The sequence below is a fragment of the Mytilus trossulus genome, chromosome 5 (assembly GCF_036588685.1).
Source record: "Mytilus trossulus isolate FHL-02 chromosome 5, PNRI_Mtr1.1.1.hap1, whole genome shotgun sequence".
Taxonomy (NCBI): domain Eukaryota; kingdom Metazoa; phylum Mollusca; class Bivalvia; order Mytilida; family Mytilidae; genus Mytilus; species Mytilus trossulus.
Window position 1 is genome coordinate 27,215,705 of NC_086377.1, and position 15,277 is coordinate 27,230,981.

At 32.7% G+C, this 15,277-nt stretch overlaps 2 protein-coding genes across 2 annotated transcripts; one reads left to right on the top strand and one right to left on the bottom strand.

Annotated features, from left to right (window-relative positions):
- Positions 1-323: 323 nt before the first annotated feature.
- On the top strand, positions 324-10,109 carry LOC134719558 (uncharacterized). Its single transcript, XM_063582551.1, has 8 exons — positions 324-421; positions 1,024-1,095; positions 2,063-2,168; positions 5,576-5,673; positions 6,260-6,331; positions 6,925-7,015; positions 8,247-8,368; positions 9,924-10,109. Exons 3-8 carry the CDS (start codon positions 2,063-2,065, stop codon positions 10,077-10,079), a joined length of 645 nt encoding a protein of 214 aa, XP_063438621.1. The 5' UTR covers positions 324-421; positions 1,024-1,095; the 3' UTR covers positions 10,080-10,109.
- A 1,778-nt stretch (positions 10,110-11,887) lies between these two features.
- On the bottom strand, positions 11,888-14,957 carry LOC134717806 (uncharacterized). The gene is made up of 4 exons (XM_063580298.1): positions 14,937-14,957; positions 14,165-14,423; positions 13,476-13,643; positions 11,888-12,078 (listed from the first exon to the last, which is right to left on the bottom strand). Exons 1-4 carry the CDS (start codon positions 14,955-14,957, stop codon positions 11,888-11,890), a joined length of 639 nt encoding a protein of 212 aa, XP_063436368.1.
- Between the last annotated feature and the right edge of the window lie 320 nt (positions 14,958-15,277).

The window sequence follows — 15,277 nt, forward strand, 5'->3', positions numbered from 1 at the left end:
CACTCGAAGCGAACACTACGGGACCAGTAAGGCGGTTTACGCTAGCGATAAAGGATGGCAAATATAATTGCTTTACAATTAGAAATGATGATGATGTGATTGTATTTTAGTTATACATGTTTATTAAAACAAATATCTCATACGTTTTAATTCATTCGGTACGTGTAACTAAATACAGAAAGAACTTCAGATACGGAAAATTGCCAAACAATTAAAGAAATGAAACATGTGTACTGAATAAAACAAATACCATAAGAAAAACTTGTGTATACGTCGTCTATTTGTGCACATGTTAAAAATGCTTTAATATTTCTACACATGTTTTTGTTTAGGAACAGCATCAATAACATGCTTGTCCTGTCCCAATAACTTAGCTCAGCCACATGATTGTAATCGTGTAACTCGATGTGGAGATCACGAGGTATGTAATATATGTAAATGATTGGTACAATTTCATCCAATCAACGCTTTACTATAGCTAGGGAAAATAAAAAGGGGCGAAAGATACCAGAAGGACAATCAAACTCATAGATAAAAATAAACTGACAACACCTTACTTAAAAAAAAAAGACAAAAAGTAATACAGAATACACGACAAAGAAAATAATAGACTAAGCAACATGAATCCCACCAAAAACTAGGGTGAATTTCAGATGCTTTCAGAAGGGTAATGAAGATCCTGATTTACATGTTGTACCCATCTTGTTTCAATATGTTATTACAAACTGGGTACTAAATAGTCTTTCATAATGTTGGTTTAATTAAATATGTCTATGCGTATGTGCACTTTAATACATACCAGTCCTATTTAAAAACAAAAAGGAAAAAAAGGAGCTCCTCGACATTCTGTATACGCTGTTTTTATCATAATATGGTAGTTAAACAAATGCTTCTATCTTGAATTATCACCAGTCGCACAAGTGTCAAAAATCTTTTAGAGCTTGTGTGCGAGTAACTGAAGATATTTCATCACTTTCATATAATTATATTTTTAAGACGTTCACATATTTCTCTTTTTCATAGAAATGTTTTACAGACAGATTTGTAACGGATGATGGCCATTACTATTTCAAGGTCGGCTGCAGAGATATAGATGTGAGTTGTACACAATAGATATAGGAAGCTGTGGTATGAGTGTCAATAGGACAACTCAAGTCACAATTTATAAAAGTAAACAACTATAGGATAAGGTACGGTCTTCAACGCGGAACCTTGGCTCAAACGTCTTTATTTTAAGGGACTTGTCTTCACGATTAGTTTAGACAATAATTCAATCAAGAATTTATTTTAAATCTATTTCATGTGTCGCATGGTATAGCATAAATTGCCATTCATAAAAGTAGTCCTTCTGTCAATGTTATCCCATATTTTTTTGGATAGTTGTAAGTGAAGTTGAGTTTTTGGATTTCTAGTTTTCAACTGCAAACGTAATCATCCCTCACAGCTAAAACTGATGCCGAAATTCAAAATTTAAAAGGAGTTAAGTGCAAGTCAGACGCAGACCAAGGATTTTCCATATTTATATACCCCAGTAAACCCTGGTGTTGATTGGTAACCGAAAGTCGTACTGACATCATGGAGAAGGTCAAATCGAAATCTTCATGGAAATAAGGACCTTGACGCATTAAACAGATATTTTACTATTTATTGAAGAATGTATTCTTATTACTAGAAAAATGCGACGTTGTACCGGTAACCGGTATCAAAGTAAATGAGAACAATATATAATGATTCCATTAAAACCATAGACCAAATATATTAACAATATATTAATTGTAGATCACTGAATGGTCATCAACAATTCACAAAGTCCATATACGTCGTTGTTATTAAAGGCCCCGATAATAAAAATGTGATATAATTTAACATCGAAAAAAAAGCCTGATTTAAACTACAATGATATATGTGATATTGATGTTGGCTTTATATTAACGCTATGTACGCTTAGGTTTGTAACTCACATTTTCCCCCTTTTTTTTGGCAGATTTTTTTTTCAGTAATGTATGGTAGAGTGCAAATCGACTGTTTCACATGAATGTGGTTTATACATTTTTAATTTCAGATGTGTGTCAACCCAATCGCCGTTGGACGACGAAGAGACATAACGCTATGTTCAAACTGTTGTAATTCTACTTTATGTAATGCTGACAAACACTGTGGATCCCAAGGTAGAGTTTTAAATATAAATACTGTAAACCAACTTACTTTTGTGGATGTTTTATTTCGAGTTCAGCCGTTTCTAGTCCAATTTGCGGCGATTTAATTTCCGTTTTTTTTATAACTAACATGACTAACTTAAAGTAGTAAGGTTAGGAAAAACATCCAGTTTTATAAACTAGTATTCGCGACAATTAAAATTCACGATTTGTTTCTAATCTTAAAAGTCGCGAATGTTAGTTGGTTTACACTTATACCTCTTAGAATATTCGCGACAATTAAGATTCGAGATTTGTTTCTAATCTTGAAAGTCGCGAATATTAGTTTGTTTACACTTATACCTCTTAGAATATCATCATAGTGGCAGCTACATGTATTCCTTCTCATGGTCACGTGTTTATATTTTTAAAAGAGAACATTCTCTAGTCATTTTGTTCTGTTGAAGGTTTTCTATTTAATTCACGCTGGGCACTCTGACTCGGCTTTCTAGTCAATAAAAATGCAAGCATGAAAGAGCATCAACGATGAATCATCTATCGTTTAAATGTTCTCCTAATATAACAAGAAATCTTACAAAAATAAGATTTAGTTCATACCCTCTTTTGATTGAAACGGTTAGATATTTCAGACCAAAAATTCAGAGAGCAAACAGAATATGCTTGAACTGCAATCAAATATTTATTGCAAAAAAAATGAAAATTATAGAAAACAACTATTTAATAAATGAATAAATATTCATTCACAAGATCTGTGCACTGAAAGAGTTATGAAAATTATTATTTATTTAGTTTACTTAACCCACAAAATATTGATGATACAAAAAATATATGCCATTACATACAACATCTTACAGAATTTTAAAACTATGATTTAATGGCAAAGGCTATTGCCTAGTCGGCAAGTAGAGCTCTTGGGTTATTGATCGCAAAATGTAAATCAAATGGTGGTTTGTGTTACTCTACTTATACAAAGCTTTTTGACACACTTGAATGGTCAGTTTTCGATTATGGTGCTTCAAAATGGGGAACAAGAGAATTTTCTTGCATAAATGCTGTTAAAAACAGAGCGATGAGATTTTTATGGGTGTAGGAAAGTATGTATACACCAAACTTATCTTTGTATGGTGATATGGGATGGATTCCATGCAATGTAAAGCAATGGACAGCTGTTTTAGATTATGGTCCAGATTTTGTAAAATGGACAATGATAGATTGAACAAAAGAGTATGTATGTAATCATATAAGTATGGAAATAATCCAATTAAAAACTGGTGCTTCAGAGAGATGACTAAGTTTAAAGAGTACTAGAACACACCCGCGAAATCGCAGGCACTCAGAGCGTAGTTAAAGGTATGTAAAGTGTTGTTTGAAAAATTTTGTAAAATATTGAATGACTGGAGAATTTCAGCAAAAGTATGACTGGAGAATTTCAGCAAAAGTATCATTAGACATAGGTTATTGGGGACAGGAAAATGCTTTCTTTATCCCTCATCCTTTATTTCCAATATTCCCATTTTTTGGTTTTCTATCAATTTCAATATCAACATACATTTAGAATGTTATGAACGTTGAAGTAAGGAGCCTGTAATTCAGTGGTTGTTGTTTGTTCATGTGTTACATATTTGTTTTTCGTTCATTTTGAACATAAATAAGGCCGCTAGTTTTCTGGTTTGAATTGTTTTCCATTGTCAGTTCGGAGCCTTTTGAAGCTGAGTATGCGGTATGAGCTTTGCTCGTTGTTGAAGGTCGTACGTTGACCTATAGTTGTTAATATTTGTGTCATATTGGTTTCTTGTGGAGAGTTGTCTCAACATGGCAATCATACCACAAGTATCAAAAGTTCACATGAATGCTTTTAGCGCTTATCTGTATATTATGAACATTCATTACTATATATAAGTATAGTGTATTTACTTTCAATTCGAAGTTTACTAATCGATCCATAGTGGTCATTGGTATACATGTAGTATACAGACCCTCTCTATTTAATAAACTCTGTGACTGCCGTGGATAGTAAACTTGAAAATGATAGCAGATAGAATTCTGAAAATACACTTTATTCTTTGTATATGTATGTTCAAAGTATACAGAAAAACGCAAACCGGAAGTCTAATCTGACTTGAAATTTCGTCCAATGACGGGACAATATCTGGATGCCTTTTTTCTCGTTTTTCTCCAAAAATAACTCAATCTGAATAATCATATGAATGGATGACAAATGGCACTATGCACTGTACCTATAGGACACAGAGGCGTGTTGATTAATTTATTGTGGAAAGAAGAGAAGCGACACCCAAAATGAGGTCTCCTCGTTTAATAGTATAGATAATCTTGAACCATATTGTAACTGTGATATATAGTTAACTAAAAATGTAATTAAGGATACATAATGCTTAGCTATTGATTTATATATAACTGAATGGCATAATAAGTTGGTTTGGAATGAATATGCCAAGCTTCGTACTTATAAATTATTTAAAACTAATTTAAGGTAGAAAATTACATTCGTTAAACTATTGCAGGGAAATATAGAAGTGCTTTTGCAAAATTTCGCTGTTGTGTTGCGCCCATAAAAGTTGAAACGGGCCGGTATCAGAACTTACCTATTAATGAAAGAATATGTTTTAGTTGTAATACCATTGAAGACGAGAAACATGTAGTTTTGAAATGTCCACTATATGCAGATTTTCGTACTGTGTTGTTTAGTTATGCTAATTTTTTTTGACATGATTTAATAGTATGTCAGATGACGATAAATTTGTATTTTTATTTAGTGATGAAAATGTTTACTTTTATACTGCCAAAATCTGCTATGATATTTTACAGAAAAGAAAATGTTTATCATATTTTAACATTTGTTCACTTTTAGATTGTTTAATGTTATTCTTAACTTTTGTTTACTTTTAATTTGTTTTATGTTTTATGTATGTATGCATATATATATATATGTACATGTATATACCATTTTGTATAGTCTCTCATAACTCTTTTTAGAGTAGCTCTTGTTTTATATTGAAATATTTAAATTGTAATATTATGTAAATGTTGTAGAAGAGGTGAGACTCAAATAAAATATTGCCTTGTCTTGTCAACAATTATGCTTTGAATATTTGTAATTTTGCTATTTAACTTCGATTTGATATTTTGTCATACATAATAAATCTATTAATGTGATGTAATATCATGTAAATGCGATGGAAGACATCATTATACTTGTATTGATTTTCCTGATTTAATCATAATCCTAAAATAGTTCTATACTTTCTTGTTCTTAAATCATGAAGAACGTATACTTTTACTGAAGCACATGTAGAATTGACATTCATACTTAACATCCACCAAAAATTTCATTTACAGAATAAAAATATTGTAACATCTAGAAATTTTAAAACCGTATATATAATTACACTGTTTTTCAGGCATCAATCTTCGAGGTGGACACTTGTGTTACAATTGCCAGACTGGAACACTCAGACCGGATGACTGCAATACTATAACCCTGTGTTCTAGTCAACAGGTAATCAAACCCGTATTTTACAGGGGTTCGTGTAATATATTTTCGTCGGTTTTTATGTTGGTTTTTTGCCTTGATATTGTTAATGCGTTATCGACTTATATTTTTGAATAACCCTTTGTTATCTTAAACCATTCGTTTGTATTATCTTGTTACATTGGGTAACTTTCTTTTACCAAAACTTGTTATTAGATTTTTATTTGAAAAATATCATGAAAAAACATAGCGGTTGCCTTTTGTAATGATCTGTATTGTTTGTAATGTACCTTTTGACCTCGGGTGATCTCGTTCAATCAATTTTTTTCTTACAAACACACTTTATAAAAAGTTATTTTCGTATCAGAGAAACCTTTTACACACCAATTGTCCGCTTTTTAACTAATAATACTGTTTTATTACTGAGCTACAAATTTAAGCTGATTCTTTTTTTTTTTTCTTTATGAGAGAGATAATCGTTATTGGTCTCTGGTGGAGAATTGTGGCGTTTGCCATCTTGCCACATTTTCATACTGATATAAGCCTTTTTTTAAAGATTCATTTTAGCAGGATGAGGCAAATATGTATTTACTCTCTTTTCGTTTATATACAGTCCTGTCAAATTCAACAAGTTTCCACAATTTCTGGAGAAAGTCGATGGAAATCAGGCTGTCAAGAGAACACGGTAGGAACGTAAACAAGTCTACAAAATAGAGGATAATTCGAAAAAAAAAAATAACCATCGAAAAAAGAAGAGAATAATGAGATACCTTTTATAACTCACTATGCGGTATGGGCTTTGCTAATTGTTGAAGGCCGTACGGTGACCTATAGTTGTTAATGTTTGTGTCATTTTGGTCTTCTGTGGTTAGTTGTCTCATTGTCAATCATACCACATCTTCTTTTTTATAGATGCAACTGATAATAGAACTGAAAAAATCAATAAAAAGGTGACAAAAACCACAGAAAAGTAATCATGTAAAGCCAGATAGTTTTAATAGTAAAATGATTATTCAGAATACAAAGAATGATGTGTAGCCAAAAATGTGACATCATATTTTTGGTGATGATTAACAAAGTCATGTTGTATTCGTAACATTTCCGGCAAGATGACTTTAGAGTGAATAGACCGGGGTGAATTTCAACTACTACTTGAAAACTAGAGCATGTTTTATTCTTGCAACAGGCCAGCTTCGGTTTACTCAGCTAGTTTTTGCTAGCGTTCAATAATGTTCAGAGATCGTTGAATTTTATTTTACACCCTTTTTTTTATTTTAGAAATGTCTGAGCATCCAGAACAACAACACACTCTCGTGTAAAGATCATTGTTGTAGCAGTAGTTTATGTAACAACCACTGTCCTAGACCACGTGAGTGTGATGCAGACCTTTAGTTTTACACTTTTAATGTATATCTAGACCTTTTAATCTGCCAATATAAATGAACAGGGGCGGATCCAGCCATTTTAAAAAAAGGGGGATTTTCAAATTACATGTCCCCATTCAAATGCATTGATCGTTCAAAAAGGATGGCTCCAACCCCCGGAACCCCCTCCCCCCTGGACCCTGATGGGCGTTAAATTGAAACATCAACAATAAGTCAGTCAGGGCAGTTATTTGTATGTTGAGTATAGGGTTTACTTACAATATGTAATATACTTCTAAAAATCAATTTAGTTTGCCTGATATGGGTTTTGCTTATTGTTGAAGGCCGATCAGTGACCTGTAATCCGCTTCATTTATACTCTGTTGGATGGTTGCAAAGAAAACATATCTCCTTATTTTATATATTTATATATACTTCTTTGTTTGTTTGTTTTTATTTTATTTTGTTTTGTTTTTTGTTGGGTTTTTTTTTTGTGATGAGGTACCGTCTTTGCATATTTACATTGTACTGTAAATTTTCATTAAACTAAAAACCATCGATTCACCATTTATAAATAAATGAATAGATATGTTGACCTACAGTTGCTTAAGGTGGTACCCAACACTTTCATTAAATTTTAATTTATTTGGCTCGTATATTTTCATAAAACTTTGTCAAAGTATTTACTTTCACTCTTTAACAAAAATATAAAAGTTTCAAAAATTTTGAACCAACCGTTTTGTCAGGAAAATTACACTGGTTATATGGATAGCAGTTTGACAAACACCAATTTTGATCATTGAGAAGCTTGATATTACTTTTACAACACAACGTAATTAAAACGTTTATCTGACTTCACAGAGTTATCTCCCTGTATTGTTAGGTACCACCTTAAATCCATGACATTTTGATTTTGTTTGTCTTTGTCTTCTGTTTTTGATCAATGGAGACTTGCCTTATTGATAATTATACCACATCTTCTTATTTTACACAAAAAAAAAGTATACAAAACTATATTGTCATTCACTATATACAACTCGTCTAAACATCAGCCCAACAATGTTAAATCTGTGAATTTGATTTTGCAAAATTGTTTGTTTTTCCCTCGCCGTGATTCGAACTCATGCTACTGAGATATCGTGACACCAAATCGCCTGCACTGAATCCGACGCGCTAGATCCAGTCTATATATGTATATACATGCATTTATAGCAATTTCCTTTTTTTTCGTTTTAGCTAGCCCACCGAAGATTACAAATATAACCTGGACACCAAATACTATACATTATGGTGACGATGTATCTTTGTCTTGCATAACAACGGGAAATCCTCATCCGAAGACGGAATTTCTATTTCTGGTATTTACTAATCGTTACTTTTCAATTAAGAAATAATTTCTTCATGTCATGCTCTTTGCTCATTTTAACATGGGTAGGCATTATATTTGTCGATATTTTATACTGAGCGTTAGCGAGGTGTAAAATGTGGTCAAATGCATTGTTGAAGGCCGTTTGGTGACCTATAATTGTTAATGTTTGTGTCATTTTGGTCTTTTGTGGATAGTTGTCTCACTGGCAATCATACCACATCTTCTTTTTTTATATTATGATCAATTTCTGTATTGTTATGCCGACATAGTCATAGAAAATGACAATTATACATTATAGTTCTTCTGATTTTCCATCTGAAGGTTCTTTATAATTTTATAAGGCAAGCTAACGCTTATGTATACAACCATAGTTCGGGGGATGGGGGTGGCTTTAGTAATAAAACTTTGGTTGCTTATGGAATCACTGAAGCATGACTTGAGCCCCCCCCCCTTTTTTTGGGGGGGTCAGTCAGCAAGCCCCCTTATGAAAAGTTCTGGATCTGCCACTTACAACTGGTTTGTTTAAATGTACAAACGTTCATAATCGTTCCTGGCCCATTGTATTTGCCAGTAATGACTCATGATCAATTAATGTTTAATTGTAATTTACAAATTATTTTGGTTTTCCGTTTCTGTCATAAGGAATGTGTATACGTGATAAATTGTATTATTTTATAAACAAAATGGAAGGACAATTATGCATTATACTACTTCTGTTTTTCAATCTCAATGTTCTTTATGTTTGCATCAGGCAGGGATACAACTGATTTGTTGAAATATTTTTTTCAAAACTGCATTTTCGTCATCATGATCATTTTTTTTACCGGGTTTTTCTCTAACTGGCGAATGCCATCAGTGTTACACGATCTGCTTTCCTCTGTGGAGTTCGTCTTTAGGCCTTTGATAATGAGCAAAAACTACAACGTATAATCTGTAAAAGACTTCCGAATGACCACATTTGAAACAAATCAATAAAGAAATTAACTAACGAACTAATTTATAAAGTTGTTATATGCCATTATTATATCATATATTTGTTGTAGATATACATCTAGTTCAGTACATGTACAGTACGGTTTTGCTCGTTATTAAAGGTCTTACGGCGAATAAAGTATTAAGTGTTACAATGTATAACAAAGACTCATAAATCGAGTTTGCTATTCGTCTGGATGACTACCTCTTCTTCATTACATCACGGTGAAGAAAACGGAATTTTTTAATACCCTTGGCATGTTTGTCTCTGTCATATTGCATGCATATACAATCATGCTCGTGAAAATCGCATTGTATTTTAACAAGGGAACAACAATCTTTGGGGATTTCTTGGTATTACAAGGAACGAACCAAAAATATGCCAACGGATAGCAAGGATATACAAGATTTTCGTAAATATATATCATTGTGAAAACATACTTACCTTCTTTTCAGCAATACTGTTGTTCAGTTTTGAAATTGGTTGTTTCAAGATAATGATCAATTGTTTTTAAAAAGTTGCTTTTCCACTTTGAGTATTAAACAGAACATATACTATAATCTTATTTCAGCACAGCGGAGACGTAAATAATCTGGAGGCATCTCCAAGTTCTGGAATCCTTAAAATAACCAAGTTCAGTCGCAACAATGACGGCTTGTACAGATGTGTAGCTACCAACGTACATGGACATGATCAAATACAGTTTAGAATAGACGGCGTATTGTAGTGCATAACATATTTTAATAATTAGTTCTACTATTATTCTGGTAATAAAGCAATTAAATTTGTGTTTAACATTATTGTTTCAATCCACATTGTTCTGTGCTTTGTTCCTACGTATTTTAGTTTATTTCTGGATAAAAACACTGATCAGAACACTAAGAGTGAAGATCGTAGACCACGAGGGTCAGAGAAATTCATTTATAAGCTTACACAAGATTTGATACTTATAGTTTTGCAAGTTTATATTGTATTTAAATAAATTCTCACGAAACAATCATGCACATACAAGCTCTTCAACTTCTTACTTTATTTGGCCTTTTAAAACATTTTTTTTTTGCGAGCTTCACTGATGAGTCTTTTGAAGACGAAACGCGCGTCCGTCTTAAATATAAAACTATGTTATAACAAAACCTGAATAGGTATGAAGATAATATAAATTGATATGAATTTTCAAAAAGTTATCAAAGGTACCAGGATTATAATTTAGTACGCCAGACGCGCGTTTCGTCTACATGAGACTCATCAGTGACGCCCATATAAAAATATTTAAAAAGCCAAACAAATACAAAGTTGAAGAGCATTTAGGATCCAAAATTCCAAAAAGTTGTGCCAAATACGAGTAAGGTAATCTATGCCTGGGATAACAAAATCCTTAGTTTTTCGAAAAATCCAAAGTTTTGTAAACAGAAAATTATAAAAAGGACCACATTATTGATATTCATGTCAACACCGAAGTGTTAACTACTGAGCTGGTGATACCCACGGGGACGAAACGTCCACCAGCAGTGGCATCGCCCCAGTGGTGTAAATAGTTATTAAAGGTACCAAGATTATAATTTAGTACGCCAGACCCGCGTTTCGTCTACATAAGACTCATCAGTGACGCTCATATAATAATATTTATAAAGCCAAACAAGTACATAGTTAAAGAGCATTGAGGATCCAAAATTCCAAAAAGTTGTGCCAAGTTTTGTAAATAGGAAATTTATTATTGATATTCATGTCAACAGCGACGTGTTAACTAATGGGCTGGTGATACCCTCGTGTCGTTTGTTTTTTCTACATTTAGTGTTTCTATTGTTTCGTTGTCGAAATGTACTTTATTGTTTTATTTATTTGCGCAATTCTCTGTTCTGAATGTTATTGCATTTATATGTACGATGTATGATGAGCCGCAAAAATGTCTTGTTCCTAGTCAACAACATGATCATTGTTATATAATTATCCGTTTCTGTGTGTGTTGCATTTTAGTGATGTTCTTCTGTTGTATCGTTGATGTATTTCCCTCAGTTTTAGTTTGTAACCCGGATTTGTTTTTCCTCAATCGATCTATGATCTTTCATATATTTTCGTTTAATGGGTTTGAGCTTTTAATATGGCAAATTGATCAGGAACTTTTCGTTTAGAACTTTTCTTGAATTCAGAATTTGTGTGATTTTACTTTTTCAAGTTGGCACAAACTTCCAAAAGGTAGTTCTTGAATTAAGGTAATTCTTAAATTAAATGGCTTGGATGAAGTGGGAAAATTTAGACTGTCGATGGAAAATAAAAGAACTTCTGGGTGCAGCGTAAACAGAGAGGTGTTGATGGCTGTATAACTGATAACAAAAAAGTAATGTTTAAACAATAATTTATTTATAAATCGATGTAAATTATAGCAAATTTTGGACGGTATATTTAAAAAAAGTAATAAATCAATGACAAGCACAAAATTTACTGAGATCTATGCAGTCAGTATTTCCACACTGAATATTACACCAGTTATCGAAATACAGATTTCCTTTCCACCCTGGTGAAATAGCTGTACATTTTCTACCACCTGGAATACAATGTAGCTGTACTTGTTATATGTTGGACCATATCCACCGGATGTGTTCTTGTAGGTTGACGGATCGATGTTTTTAATATAGTGCTCAACGATGAGTATGTTGGTAAGACTGACTTTTCAATTGCTATGTCGGAACAACCATAATATTCTTCTTCTGAACCTCCAGGACTGTTTGCTATAGAAATAAAAACAAATATTTTAACATATTACTTGTTTATTTTCAACAGCTATGGCAATCACGAAGTCAATAAGTCATGAAATCTTATTAAATATAACCAGAATTAGATGTGAAGAAAAACTTTTAATTTGTCTATGCTACGCAGAGCCAACATGGTACTTCGACCTAGTTCGCATACAAGTATCCAAATTAAAGGCAAGAACCCTTATCTACACGAAATCGAGTGAACCTATTAAATAGACCACATGAGAATCCAGAATTCGATATACATGCCCATGAAGAATTCAAAATACGTGCACATGAACAAATAAATGATAAGAAGTCTACATCATAAATTTCTGCGTGATTTTTTAAATGTAGCAGACTTTGGTAGATGATAGAAAATATTTTTTTAAGATGTATCTGTTGTCTCATTTATGGAAATTTTGTCCTATTATAATAGTGTACCTTTATAAACTATGACAACTGAAACTGCAATTGTAATTCGATTACAAACGACACCAATGTTCACAACATCAACATATCAGAGCTAAATGGTCTTAATTGGTTACGAATGTTTAAACAATGATGATGCCAAAGCAACGAGAAAATGTTTAAATACTTGTTTTGTTGATATTCGATTCATAGATATTCAAAGTCAGGACGAGAAAACAATGAAAACACCACTCCAAGAGCATGTTAAAGTGATATGAATATGAAGAGACCGACTTTCGAATTCAACGTACAAGTTCGATTAAAAAATACATGTACTAGTACACAAAATAGCAATCTGCAGAATATACCAATTGCAGTATTTATTTTGACCGCGGACAGGTTTGAGCAGTTTTTGAAAATATGCCTCTACGAGATTAGCAAGGTGGTAGGTTGCTTAAAAAAGTAGAATGCGTCTGTGGGACACATATGATACCTCCGCTTGCATATAACGTTAAAACATGATATAACTGTCGAATGTTATAGTAACGCTTTCCAAATTCAAATGTAAACAAGTTTTATGTTGATAAGCCTTGTGTAAATAGGAAAATCACCAAAAAAAATGAACTCCAAAGACAACTTAAAAAGGACAGTCCTTAATCAAATGGCAAATTCAAAATTCAAACACATCAAACGAATGGATAACAACTGTTTGAGCTAAACTTAAGCTAGAGAACGTTAACGAAAAGTTCAGCAATTTAAACGAGGAGCATAACATAACTGCAAAAGTGGAGCACCAACATTTTAAAATTAATTATTGTTTTGTGGTAATCAGTATAGGGTACACGTTTCATAACATTTGGTTGAGTCCAAACTCTATTTAGGGACGTGGACTAAATTTCGTACAGACAGACCGACAAAGGTAACAATGAATGCCCCTATCGCGGAGGGCGGGGGCATTACAATTGAACAATTATACACACCGGTTCGCCATTTCCATTGAAGAACACACTGAATACAGACGAGGTCCTTAGGTAGTTGCAAAGTCAACTCTTTTATCCCTGAATTTGCAGAAAACCTTGACCTTTTTGTGAAAGAAACAATGCATATCATGTTAATGTTAAGAACCAAGATTTGTTTAACTACGTGAACTATTGAAATCGACGAAAATATATGATTGGTCTTTGCTTAACATCAATTAATATTACATGTTTAGGAAGACCACATACTAAATTATAAATACACAAGGTAGATTCTACAAGGTTATGATCGATTCGGAAAAAGGATGGAATATATAGGCTGCCACCTACGCATAAGGGCAAATGTGATAGGGACAAAAGCTACTTTGTAACGGGTAAAATACAGATCTCTTCAGATCCATTAAAGAGTCAAACGTATACAGTGTAAGCACATTAATTTTTGGTTTTTTTTCGCTTAGGGAAAATGTCAACTTAAAATGATTATGATTGATATCTGAAACAGCTATCCATTTTATATGACGGCGACCACAGCTACGGTTTTCTTCCACACGTTCTTTTTAATTCAAATTTTAAATATGATTGCTGTTTTGTAACTAAATATTTTTTAAATTATATTACAAATTACGTGGAATATATGTTGTTGAATAACTGAATTCTGAAAGTTTGAAAAACTATTTTTTATTCTGTAAGACCGGTATCACTCGTTTTTAGAAGATGTTTGTCTAGACAAGCATGGGTTATCTTCTTTGAAATATTGTTATTAACACAAAGTCTGAACTCAAACCAACCGAGATGATTAGCTGTAATTTGTATTTTGACAGAGATATCCTGCCCAGATTTGTAAGTTCTGGCTATAATTCCTTTTGCATATATTCCGCCAGCCTCGTTTGGGTAAGGGCCTTGATATGGGTCTCCACATACACCACATTTGCCACCATTTGATGCAAGATTCTAAAAATGATAATATTACATATGTTTAAACACACCAACATTTCATTTAAATTGAATTAAAGTGTTTAGACATGTTATCACTGGTGAGTTGTGTATATATAATCTAGTTACTTGTATGTGATTTGTCCATCATCTTTTTTTCTTTCCATAGGTTATTGCTTGTTGGTCGCTTTACGTCCATTGGCAAATGTTTCATGCATGTTCAGGATACTTGGTTTACATTGCCATAGACTTAATATATGTTATGGAAACTAAATTCCATACTTTTGTTACGGTCGGTCGATATCACTATGGTATGTACATGTGCGATACATACATTAAAGAAAAGAGTATAAAAAAAATTGGGTTGAGAATTTTAAGAAGATTCATTGTGTACTAGATTTTTCTAATGTGTAAACTGGTCCGCTGACTCAAAATGTAACGAAAACTTCTTTCGATAAAAATAGAAATAGAACCAAGGCGACACATGCGCTTACCGTATTACGCAGTGGCGGATCCAGGGGGTGGTCCCACGGCGCACTGGACCACCCCCATGACGAACCTCAATTTTTTTTTTAAAGTGTCTATTTTTTCAATAACTAGCTAATTAACAAATTAATACTTAAGATTAATCCTTTTATCGCACTAATTGGTTAGGGGTTACCTGGATACCTGAAGTTGTCTAAATGATATAATACGGATCAATGCGTTTCACCTGTATTGATGTAATTGAATTGTCAAAACAGCTCGTCAATATGAAGAAGTTGACTTCTTATTTTGAAAGGTAAATACAAATTATTTTTGTATTTTTAAGTGAAATTTCCATATATAATTGCATTGTCCAACTAACGGAGTCTCGGTTTAAAGTTTCATTA

What these genes read in the sequence shown, in the direction of transcription:
- LOC134717806 (XM_063580298.1), bottom strand. Translation starts at nt 14,957, where the DNA reads ATGGGGGTGGTCCAGTGCGCC. An exon ending in TCTAAAAACGAGTGATACCG is followed by an intron (nt 13,644 to 14,164) that starts GTCTTACAGAAT and finishes CGATTTCAATAG; the next exon opens with TTCACGTAGTTAAACAAATC. An exon ending in TCAATGGAAATGGCGAACCG is followed by an intron (nt 12,079 to 13,475) that starts GTGTGTATAATT and finishes TTATTTCTATAG; the next exon opens with CAAACAGTCCTGGAGGTTCA.
- LOC134719558 (XM_063582551.1), top strand. Translation starts at nt 2,063, where the DNA reads ATGTGTGTCAACCCAATCGCCGTTGGACGACGAAGAGACATAACGCTA. An exon ending in CAAACACTGTGGATCCCAAG is followed by an intron (nt 2,169 to 5,575) that starts GTAGAGTTTTAA and finishes ACTGTTTTTCAG; the next exon opens with GCATCAATCTTCGAGGTGGA. An exon ending in CAACCACTGTCCTAGACCAC is followed by an intron (nt 7,016 to 8,246) that starts GTGAGTGTGATG and finishes TTTTCGTTTTAG; the next exon opens with CTAGCCCACCGAAGATTACA.